At 58.8% G+C, this 12,083-nt stretch overlaps 1 protein-coding gene across 1 annotated transcript in view; it reads right to left on the bottom strand.

Annotated features, from left to right (window-relative positions):
• The window catches only part of PRKCZ (protein kinase C zeta), a 93,451-nt gene that overhangs the window by 18,432 nt on the left and 62,936 nt on the right, over window positions 1–12,083 (bottom strand). The window contains 5 exon segments of the mRNA XM_024760285.1: window positions 875–972; window positions 3,633–3,821; window positions 6,417–6,469; window positions 7,490–7,571; window positions 8,123–8,254. Of these exon segments, the coding sequence (XP_024616053.1) occupies window positions 875–972; window positions 3,633–3,821; window positions 6,417–6,469; window positions 7,490–7,571; window positions 8,123–8,254 (554 nt within the window).

Consider the following 12,083-nt stretch of genomic DNA (forward strand, 5'->3'; position numbering starts at 1 on the left):
CACTGATATAAAACTTCCCCAAGTGATAAGCATGCCTCACTGCACAAACAACACGGTCTACACTGAGCACCTGCTGCTGGCTGGGAGTGTGGGGCTTTGGCACGTGTTAGGTCGAGGTGCCTACGTGACCCGCCCCCAGTAAACCCCGAGTTTCACGATTCCCTGTGGAGGAATTCAGGGTGTCCTGTGGGACTCCACAGGGAGGGACTCCGGGCAGCTCATGCCTGGTTTCCTCCCGACTTTACCCCGTGCGTCGTTTCCCTTTACATCCTTTCACAGCAGTAAGCCTTAGCCTCGAGTCTGACGATGTGCCGTGTCCTGCAAGTTCTCCTAAGTCACCGAACCTGGGGGTGGGTCCTGAGCACCCCGACCCAGAACACAGTAACTTTTCAAGTAAGCAAACTGTGTGAGTTCAAGTCACCTGGCCGAAAAAACTCCAAACTGAGTATACGTTGACTATCCTAGACCAGTACTTCCAAACCTTTTTAAAGTAGAATTCTAATATGTACAAAGCTTCTAAGTGAGGCTGTTTAGTATTTATTCATTTATTCCACTAATCAGTGAGATCCATAAGCACAAAGACAGGCCTCCCACTCACAGTGGCATCCCAATACCTGATCCCATGCTTGTATCAGTGGGATGCGTTCAATAAATAATTTGTAAACAGAATTAAAGAATTTCGCTTCATTTGTATGAAATTTACTTAATATGACACCAGCCAATGAGAACAACACAGCTAGTTTGAGGAACCAAAAAGCCCCCATACTTGCAGACAGGAGGACCCTACAGACGGCAGAAACCTCGTGACGACACAGCCTCCACACGGTTCAGGTCAGAAAGCAGCGGAATCCCAGAAGCACCCCCCTTCTCTTACCGACTTGTTGTCTGGAAGCAGGAGTGTAAGCCGACCAGGAAAGGGTTGCTGGAGGCCTGCTCAAACACGTGCTTCTCTGTCTGTACCCAGTCGATGTCCTGAAATAGAAGCCAGGGAGTGTGAACACTTCACGGGCATATCCTGGAGAAGGGGAGGCAGGAGAGGAATGTCAGCTCTGCTTGAGGGGTGACCATGCAGAGAGGAAAAGAAAACGCCCGCTGAGAAATTCTCCCCACCACCATCGCCACCCCACCACTGTCACCCACTACCATCCGTCACCTTCACCTTCACCATCTCCACCATCGTCAGCATCGTCACCTGTCAGCTATCACCATTCACATTTCTCACCGTTTCTACCACCATCACCAAAGCCACCATCACCAGCTGTGCACTGGCCTCTGGGCTACAGGCTCTCCCGCACTGCCCCATGTGCTGCCCGTGGCAGCCTTGGAAAGTCTGTATTATCATCTCCACTTCAGACAGGAGGAAACAGAGAATGGAGGTTTCTCCAACACCCCACACCCACCTCCCAAGCACCAGCTCCCAGGGCAGGGCTATCTCTCTCCCAATCCACACTGGAACTTGGGGAAAACTCAGCTTGAGAGTCTCGGCTTTGGTTCCGTGACAACCCCAGAAAGCAGAGCCGGACGAGATTCCCCGAATTCCCCAGGTTAGACCTCTTGTCTCAGGGGTTGGGAAGCGAGAGGGAACGGGATGTGTCCACGGTAGCCTGCCTTCCCCTGAAGGTTTCTGGAAAAACGAGCAGACTCAGTGAGCATCCCTTTGGTGGCCAAAGACCGTCTGGGTTCCTCGTCCTGGGGCTGGGTCCTGACCCCTCTGCCCCTCGCTCTCAGGGACGCCCTGGCCGGCATGGCTCCGTCTGACCAGCCCCACCTCCCCCAGCTCCACTCGCTCGTGCAATGGCCGCCTGGTGTCCGCACTCAGCGTCTCATGTGCAGAGCAGGCCTCAAACAGAGCCCTTGACTGTCCCTGCGTCTGTTCTCGCAGGCACCGGGCCACCCGGGTGCTCAGGAAGGAAACGCCGTTGGGTGCGTGATGCCTCCTCCCCCACGCCCCCGGGTCCACCCGCCTCCCGCCTGCCCGACTCCCCACGCTAATTTAACAAAACGCCACAGACCTCGAGACTCAAATCCTCCAAACTGTATCCTCTTGCTGCTCTGAGGAAGAAGCCTCTGGGCTCAGGGTGTGGGCAGGGCCCCACGGAGGCTCCTTCCTGCACCTCCAGGGGACTCTGGCCCTTCTCCGCCTCTGTCTTCACAGTGACTTCTCTGTGTGTGTTTCCCTTCCTTCCTGTCTCAAATCTTTCCCTGCCCTTCTCTAAAGGGACACTCGTCACTGGATTTAGGGCCCCCCAGCTGATCCAGCATGACCGCCGCAGGATCTGTGATTACCTCTCCCCAAATAAGGTCCTGTTCCCAGGTTCCTGGGATTGGGACGGGGGCCACGGGACGGCAGCGCCTCTCACAAACGCACCGTTGGCCCGCGCGCCACATCCTAGGGTCTCGCTCCCCTGAGACCACCTCCGAGTCCGAGCTCCAGTCCCGGCCACGTGCGAAGACGCCGAGGGCGACCACAGCAGTAACTCTCTCTGGAGGCCTCTCTGCTCAGCGTTCTAGAAACCGGCCCTCACACACCATCAACCCTCCAGCCAGCCGCAGGCTGGGAAGGGGCTTGGAATCCTCTTGCGGGGCTGCAACCGGCAGTGAAGACGCTGGCCGGACCCCGCACTTCCCGGGGCCTCCGCTGCCTCAGCTGTGAGGCACGGATGTCCTAACTCACTTGTGAGCGCAGCACCCAGGGCTGAGGGGCCAGCTGGGCGCTGTGAGCACTGCATAGACGCACTTGCTGGGAGGACAGGTCGGGACTCGGTGCAGCCCCGCTCTGCCCCCTGAACTGCGAGCCCCCGCTCCACGGGCGCCAAGCGGCCTCACGGGTCAGCAGCGGCTGCACCGGAACAGACTGACTGCTCCCCGTGAAGCCAGTTCTCTGCTTCTTAGGGACGTCACCCCCGTTCAGGGGTCCAAGAAACAGGTCAAAAGTACGTCAAGCCAAGAAGCCCATGAAAAGGAGCTCAACACGTTGTCACTATGGGAACGCCAATCAAAGCCACTTCATACCCACCAGGACAGCAATGGTCAAAAAACAGAAAATAGCAAAAGCGTCGGCAAGAACGCACAGAAATTGCTGCTGGGAATGTAAAATGGCACAGGTGCCGTGGAAAACAGCTTAGCTGTTCCTCAAAAAGGTAAACATAGAACTACCCTATGACCCAGGAGTTCGCCTCCTGGGTAAACACCCAGGACGAGTGGAAATAGGGACTCAAGCAAACAACCGCACGGAGCCGTTCACGGCAGCGCGACTCAAGCAGCGGACGCAGAGACAAGCCCAGTGCCCGTCAGCGGGTGAACAGACAAGCCCGAGGGGGCTGATCCGTAAAACACAACGTGGCCGAGGCCTAAAAAGGAAGTAAGGTCGCGCAGACACCCGCTACCACGTGGATGGACCTTGAGAACACGACGCTCCGTGAGAGAAGCCGGACACAGAAAGTCCCCTAACGCACGGCTCCACTTACACAGAGCGTCCAAAACAGGCAAATCCACACGGGGTGTTGGCGAGGGTGGCCCGACACCGTGAATGCGTTAAACGCCACTGAACTGTGCGCTTGAAAGCGGTCAACTGGCAAACTTGGTCACGTGCGCTGACTGCCATCCGAAGGAGCGAGTAGGTGGGCCCTCACCTCGTCGTCGTGGACCAGCTCCTTCTTCACCACCTTCATGGCGTAGACCTGATCGTTCTTCTTCAGCCGTACCAGCAGGACCTTGGCATAGCTCCCGCGTCCGATGACCCTGAGCAGGTCGAAGTCCTGCAGCCCGAGCCCCTGAGATATTTTGATCCCGTCCATCCCATCGATGACCGGCTTGAGGTCCTGAGGGAGGGAGGACAAAACGGGAGGAAGCAGGAAGGGGACTCGTGCGCGACGGGGGAAGACGTGGCATCCGCGCCCCGGAGCCCAGAGCCCCATCCTGCTCACAAGTCCTGACTCTCTGTCCCAAAGGCCGCCACTCCCGCGCCACCCAGGAGCAAACCCCAAGAGCTTCTGGCGGAAGAGGCCGGAAATCCGAGAGCCGTCATCAGCCACCAGTAGGCCTTCTGCAAGCAAGGAGGGATGCTCGGGGCCAGCCCCGCCTGGACAGGCCGAGGAGGTGGCCGCAGGCTCACACACCCAGGGGCCATCGGTGCAGCGGCCGGAAGGCCACCTGGCCCTCCCTGGGGGGTTGCAAAGCATAACTTGCTAATGTCTGGAAAGACCTTCCAAAGCAAGTACCGCTAGAAACAATATACGATGAAAGAGAAAGGCAACGTGATTAAGGGCACAAGCTCCCCTCCTGAGAATTATCTCTGGCGAGGATTCTTAGGTGGAGGGAGGGTAACTAAGTGTTCCTGACTCACTCCAGACACAGAATGAGCAGGGAGAAAGATCTAGACGTCCAGGCGGGGACACTGATCTTGGGAAAGGTGTGGCCTCTCAAGGTGTTGCTGTTCCCTGAGGTCCTGTGCACAGAGGTTGAGCTCCAGCTGGAAATGTCCTTGCTCAGAACCACAACTTCCTGAGCCTCATTTATCACCCAGAGTCCAGTTGTGATGCTGTGATTTGTAACACCAAGTTCCTCTCTGTTCTAGGGCCCCATTCCTGGCACACAGCTCCTAAAACCTGGGGGGGATTTCCTAAGTGCTGAGAGCCAGCAAGGTGTGTTTTGTTATGTTAATGAGGCAACTACAGGGAAGCCTCTAGGTCACCTAAGGATGCAGCTGGCTGCCAGGGGAACCAACTCAGGGATTAGAAGGTCAGTCCCATCCCCTGACCTCCCAGGAGGGCAGAGGGGCTACAGCTTGACTCCAGCGCCAATGGCCAATGATTTAATTACACCTGTGTAATGAAGCCTCCGTAAAACCCCCAAAAGGAGAGGTTTGGAGAGCTTCTGGGTTGGTGAATACGTGGAGATTTGGGAGTGGCCCTCGCTCAGAGACCATGGAAGCCCTCGCCCCTTCCCCACACCTTGCCCTGTGAGCCTACTACAGATGGCTGCTCCCGAGTTACAACCCTTTAAAAGAACCCGGTGATCTGGTGAGTAAAATGTTTCTCTGAGTCCCGCGGGCCGTTCTCACAAATTAATTGAACCTGAGGAGGGGGTCGTGGGACCCTCCAATCTGTAGCCAGTCGCTCAGAAGCACTTGCAACTGGCATCTAAAGTGGGAGGAGGGGTCCGTCTCGTGGGACTGAGCCCCCGACCTGGGGGATCTGTTCCCCGGTCGATGGTGTCAGAGCCGGGTTACACTGTAGGACACTCAGGGTCTGCTGAGAACTGCAGAGCTGCTGGGCAGTGTGGAAAGCACACACAGAAAATAAAGGCAGGCTTTTATGCAGTGCAGCTCGGGAGGCGGCCCTGGACCCGCTGTGCTGTCTGGGTGGAGAGGACGTGGGAAGGCCTCACCCGCGGCAGAAGACGGTGCCAAGATTGGGCCCAAGAGCCTTCAGGGCAGCAGCCTCTGGGGCTTCGTAACGGATGTGCCCCTGGTGAGACCCAGCTGCGGAGGCGGCAGGGCCTGTTCCCGGAGCTGTCAGCTCCCCGCTCCTCGACACCTCTCCTTCACTGCCGCCCGACAGGCCGACTCCCCCACCCCAGACACCCCATCCCCCCAAACCAGAGGGCCCGTGAGAGCTGCCTGTGGGCACCAACGTCCCTGCCACACAAGGCACTGAGTCCCAGAGACGGGGACTCCTGCCACGGGGGAGGGGGACGGCCGCAGAAAATGTAAGAACCTGGGTGCTGGAGTGGGCGTGACAGCCAGGTCAGAGTGAGCCCACCCCCAAGAGGCCAGCCTTCCCGCTTTCTCTCAAAGCACAAGAACACGGGGTTTCCTTTGTGGAGGTCACGGGTGCCCCTGTGGTCCACCGTGATGGCCTGAGCCACCTGTACTGATGTGGAAACGGCCACGCCGGCAGTCAGTGCCGTGGAAAGCTTCCCGTGCGCCGGGCATGGTGCTAAGCGTTTCTACGATGCTCTCAGTTTACCCTCACGGAAAGGTGCAATCATTATCCACACTCGACAGAAGAGGATCCTGAGGTCAGAGGGGTCCCCTGAGCCGGGCTCAGACCAGGCCTGCAGCTTGGGCTCACACAGACTCAGCCAATGACCCCTCACGCCCAGTTCTGCGTCGGTGAAAGAGTGCATACAATGAGCACCATATGCTCACCTCTGAGATTCAGCAACGGCTCACGTGCTGCCACGTTCACTTGCTCTCTGCCCACTCGGCTGTACAGAGAGCACCTCTGTGCTAAGTGTCTGGAAGACCTCACGGACCTCTGCCCTGGAAGCCTCAGCGTGCGCGATGCCCGATGCCGCAAGGCCGTGCTCCCCCAGGCCTCCTCGTTCATGCTCGGGTTTCCACGCCCGCCCCGGAAACGAGCTAAAGCACCTGTAGACAGGACGCTGGAAACACCGACGAGCCGCCTACTCACCTCAGGCTCACCTGCGATGTCATCATGTCTCCGGGCCGAAGGGACATAAGCAACTAGTGAGGAAAGGAGAAGAAAGCGGCGCTACAGGCGTTGTCGGGGACGCGGCCCGAGACCCCCACGGCCCCTGCCCCTCGGGAGACACAGTGGCCCGGGCCGAAGGGACATAAGCGACTAGTGAGGAAAGGAGAAGAAAGCAGCGCTACAGGCGTTGTCGGTGCTCAGGGCGAAGGCCTGGCAGCCACTCTGACTCAACGAGAGACTTAAGAAAATGCAGCTTCCTGGGCCCCACCCAGACCTGCTGGCTCTGAACCTCTGGGGCTGGGAACCTGCCTCTGTGACAAGTTGCCCTAGTGATTCTTCTGAAGTGACGGATCATAAGGTTTTGGTGTCTAGCCTTCCGGTCTTTGTTCTTATGGTACGCAGGTGGCTGGCTGGGTGGACGGGTACTTGTTAAGGGTCTCCTTTACATGAGGTGCTGTGCTAAGGGTTTTATGCTCCGTGGCCTCCTGTCATCCCAGGGGATGGAACTCATTTATCAAACGAGGGCTAGGGCCCTTGCACACCCTTGTAACGGCGCACAGAACTGCAGAAGCTCAGAGCTGCGCCATCAGTCCAACTGGTATTCAGAGTCACTCTCTGAATGCTTCTTAGCATTAAAAAAAGTCTCTCCCCAACCAAAAAAAAAAAAGAGAGAAAGAAAGAAAAAAAATCCACTAAAACTCAAGAACTACACAGTAGCCTGCCATGCGCACTGCAGGCCTTTCCACAGAGATGGGTATCCATGGTGGCCGCTGCGCTACGTGCCTCTTGGAACGTCTGAAGTCGGCACAGAGGGCAACCCCGCCCCGGGCTCCCCAGGCAGCAGCACACAGAGACGTGGGCGCCCAGGGAAGGCCACCCCGCCCACTTCTGACCGGACGAGGGGGGCCCTGAGAGCCCTCCCCAGTCCCGCAGCGAGCACGGGACATGCTCCCAGGTACTGGCCCCTGGTGACAGGAGAGGATCTAAAAGGGTGCCCCAGGGGAAGGGGAGGCGGGCGGGTGTTCCCGGGGGGCGGGGCGAGCAGCCCCTACTTCCATCCGTCTCCTCAGAAGGAAGGTCCACGTCGTCACTCTTGTCGTCCACTGCAGGCTCCTGGGAAGGCATGACAGAATCCTGCAGAGAGACGGCAACACAGTGACCCGGCGGGCGCCACGACGGAGCTTCTGGAGACTCGTAAGTCACCTGTTATGTAACACACCCTGTGACACACGTATCACTCAACTGTTACATCATCGCACTGAACACGGGAGGAGGAGCCCTGAAGTCACCTGTGAGTCCACAGGCCGAGGTGACCGCTCAGCCCCTCGGGCCGCGACCTTGCCGGCAGGTGCTTTAGAAAGCGCGTGTATTTACACAGTGACGCTGACTCCTCTCTCCCGCCCCCAGCCCCCATCACGCGTCGGCTGCAGTCAGGCCCCAGCTCCAGGTTCCACGGCTGACGTCACAATCGAGGAGGCTCCCTGCTGGTGGACCCTGCGGCCCCCAAGAGTGCCGGGGGCTCCCGGGGCTCAGGAAGAGGGCCGTCACCCTGCAGCCCACGGGAGCCCCCTCCTCTCTCGTGCGGGTGGCAGGGACGATGTCAGGGCCCCACCTGGACAGAAGGAGGCCGAGGGTCCCTGGGGCAGTGTGGACACCCGCCCAGGCTGTGCCCAGCCCGCACTCACCATATGCCTGTCGCAGCTCAGCGGGACGAGGACGTGGCAGCGCTTATGGACCAGCAGTTTGCAGTTGATGCACCTGTAGCCCTGCCTGGCAAGGCCCCATATCCTTTCACTGCACTGGCCACAGTACGCTCTCTGCACGGGACGAGAACAGCCGCTGTCAGGGGGCCCCGCCACGCCGCGCGGACATGCTGCACCGTCACGACGCGCACCTGGGGCGGGAGGAGGCCCTGTCGCCTCATCCAACCGGGACCAGGCCCCGCCCAGGCTCGGCAGCTCCGTCCCAAGGTTGGGGGGACCGAGGGCCCCAAGGAGGGCGCTGGGGCTCTGCTCCTTGTGAGGGAAAAGGGGAGGCCCCGGCAGGCAGGGGTGAGGAGACCCCTCCACGGGCAGCGCCCCCTCTGCTTGCAGGGCCTGGAGTGGGAGTCGTAGCTCCTACCAGGCCGTGCTCAGAACAGCCGAGGGGCCCCCTGTGGGTGGAGGGACCCAGGTGAGAAGCGGGTGGGAGAGCCGGCTGCCTGACCCTCGTCCAAACACCCACCTACACGACGACCACAGAAGTGACCCTGCCTGGCGTCTGGACGTGTCAGGATTCTGAGCTGCTCTGGGGCTCCATGCAATTATCTTGGTATTTTTCTCAGCGTTTTAAAAGATTTTAAATGGTCAATCTTTATTCTTCTTGGTTCTAAACACCTGAAATTCATGATCATTTTTGGCTTGTTTGGAGAAGTTTTTGGAATGTCACAAAATGCGTGGAGGTGAGCGCGTGCAGAAGTCTGGTCACCCGCCCACCACTCGGCGTCCAAAGTCGTCTTCGCAGTTCCGTGGTGTCCGCACGACGACAGGTTCCCCGTTTAGTTTTTTTTTTTTTTTTTTTGCGGTACGCGGGCCTCTCACTGTTGTGGCCTCTCCCGCTGCGGAGCACAGGCTCCGGATGCGCAGGCTCAGTGGCCATGGCTCACGGGCCCAGCCGCTCCGCGGCACACGGGATCCTCCCGGACCGGGGCACGAACCCGCGTCCCCTGCACCGGCAGGCGGACTCTCAACCACTGCGCCACCAGGGAAGCCCCCCCATTTAGTTTTTTTTCAGCCGTAACTCGTTTTCGCGTTTTACCCTCTTTTGCCTTTTTTTTTTTTTTTTTTTTTAACAAATTTCTTTCTTCTGAGAGAGTCTCAAATTACTCCTGGAGAACAGAAAGGATACACAGTACCAGCCGCGCAACGGAGCTCATTTAGGAAACAGAGCGAACCCTCACGAGGTGTGGGCCTGAGGTGCAGGACGGGCTGCTGGCGGCCAGCGGGCACCGAGAAACTGATTTCCCACCAGGAAGGAGCCCCCTCCCCATACACAGAGCGCATACGTCTCAGTCACAGCCATGTGGTCAGCACCTGGGACAGTGCCCAGCACACAGTGGGTGCCCAATTAAGTTTTGCTGAAGACAAGTCCACACGCGTGCGCCCACGCGCCCCCCTGCTTTCAACTTCGGTAACAGGAAAGAGAAGGATGTACCCAAGTCCCCCACGTTGCCGGAACCATCCCTCCCACAAGGTGGCCAACACGGGCTATGGGACTCCTTCTGGGAACGGCCTGAGATGCAGTGGACGGCAGCAAGGGCCAGACAGGGGGCTGGACAGAGGGCCACCCCCCCAGACCTCCAATTCGGGCCAATCCAGTTTAACGCCGGCCTTGGCACCTCTGCCCGAGGAGGGTGAGTGCTGGTGAGTAAACTCGGGGTTCAGGGAAGGGGCGTCATCTCTGAGGACCGCTCACCATTCATGGAACCATTACAAAAATCCACGTCTTTTTATACAATGTGCTAAATGTGTTTAGCTTTCTCCAGGACACCATCTAACAATGCTTGGATCATATTTAGGGGCAAACCCACAGCCACCTGGTATCTTCGCGAATTAACCGAGATCCCTTTTCCTACAGAGCCACCCTCGCCAGGGTCCAGGCCAGGACAACGGGTGATCAAGGGCAGCGTGAGTTTGCCGGGTTCCAGCACCCGTCAGTCGCATCGAGGCCACATGCAGGCATCCCCCCAGGAGAGGCAGCCACAATGTTGCCAAAGGCTCTTTATTTCAAAACTAGATTTGAATTATCAACGTTTCAAGAAACGTGCCACTAAATAATAAAACTTAGGGAATTCCCTGGCGGTCCAGTGGTCGACTTGGCGCTTTCGCTGCCACGGCCCAGGTTCAATCCCTGCTCGGGGAACTAAGATCCCGCGAGCTGCGGCCAAAAAACCCCAATAATAATAATAAATAAAACTTAAAACCCAAGCTTCATTTCTCAGAAAAATCACGTGACTTAATAGATTAACGGGTGCAGATATTTTTAAGCCCCTTACATGCTGCCGAAGTGGCTCCTTGCTCGTGGTTTCAGTCACTGGCGTCTGGGGCTGCTTTCACACGGCAACAGTAATGGCAGAGTCAGGGCCCGGCTGTCATGACAGAGACTGCACGGCCCCTAAAGCCTGAAATACCTACTCGCTGCCTCAGCCCTGTTCCAGCTGCTCAGACCAACGGCCCTGGGGCTGAGGGCCTCAGGGCCTCCCATTGTGGGCTGGACGCTGCCCCCGCGCCCCCGTGAGTCCCCAGCGGAGCCTTCCTCTCTGCTCGAGAAGCTCAGTTGTGTCCAGTGCAGAGACAGCTCCAGGCAGGGAGCTCGGGCCAGTGAGGCCGACAGCCCTTGCCTCCGTCCCTGGGTCACCAGTGAGGCCGACAGCCCTTGCCTCCATCCCTGGGTCACCAGCAAAAGAGGGCAGCGGCCTCCTTTGTGGGCTTGTCCCTGGGAATCTGGCTGAGCCCGCAGAGCCAGGCGTGGAGCTCCTGAGACACGCGAGGTGGCCTCGCAGCCCCGTAATGAACACTGGTGGGTGGTGCGGCCTCAGACGTGGAGCCCAAGGACCCTGGTGGGAACTGTGCCTGCTGACGAACGGCGACACGCCCGCCTCCCCATCTGTGAATGGCGGGGCTGGTTAAGAGTTGTCGGGGGTCTTGGGGTCGGCTCCCTCCTCGGCCTCCTGGTGTCTGTGAAAAGCCGCTTGGCGCTCAGGGAGAGCGGGTGGGGACGGGGCTGGAGTGGGTACCGCCCCCCAGCCGCCAAGTTCCCCTCCTCCTTGAGGAGAAGCCTTTGCCCACAGAGTTTGGGGAGGGTGCGGCAGGAGGAGTGCCAGGCTCTGCACCCTGCCATCAGAGAAATGGGTTTTCCTCGGAGAACCTGCAGGGAGGTAGCGGCCAGGCCCCTCCGGCAGCCTTGCCGGGTGGGTGGGTTTCGTCCTGGACCCGTGAGTCAATTTGTCATGAAGGGAAGCAGTTCTCTGATGTCCTGAAGGGTGGCCCATCCCGTCCGCCTGAGACCCTCTCTGGCAGAACCAAGCTGGTGCCCAGATGCACAGGAAGAGAAGCCACCGGCCACAAGCTGGCTGGTCGTCCGTTTTTTAAGTAAACACGGGAGGGTGGGCAGTGAGGGCCTCGCGTCACGGGGGCTGGACGCTCCCATTTCTCCTTAAATAAACACAGGAGGGTGGGCAATGGGGGCCTCGCATCATGGAGCTGGACGTTCCCATTTCTCCAGGCTTCACCCGGTCCGTCTGGGTGGCTCACCGCAAAGTCTCACGTCCACACCCGTCGGCCAGGCCCATCACTCCCGCACCCCAGCCCTCTGCCAGCACTCGGCGATGCCCGACCTCCCCACAGCATCCGACGTCCCGAGGACCCTGTCCCAATGTTGCCAAGGCTCCCAGGGCCCTTCTCATTCCCGACAGACATGCCGCATCCCTTCTTTACACCCAACATGGCACCCAGGGCTCCCCCGCTGACTCTTCCCCAATCATCCATTACAGTAAACGATAAACCACTGTGTCGTGTTGCACCTCCCGTGTGCCAGGTGCGGGCACAACCTTCAGGGCAGAGTGCTGTGCCCGGCGGGAGGTGGCACACACGGGGCTGTGAGGGGCAC

The sequence above is a fragment of the Neophocaena asiaeorientalis genome, unplaced genomic scaffold (genome assembly GCF_003031525.2).
Source record: "Neophocaena asiaeorientalis asiaeorientalis breed wild unplaced genomic scaffold, Neophocaena_asiaeorientalis_V1.1 scaffold489, whole genome shotgun sequence".
Lineage (NCBI taxonomy): Eukaryota > Metazoa > Chordata > Mammalia > Artiodactyla > Phocoenidae > Neophocaena > Neophocaena asiaeorientalis.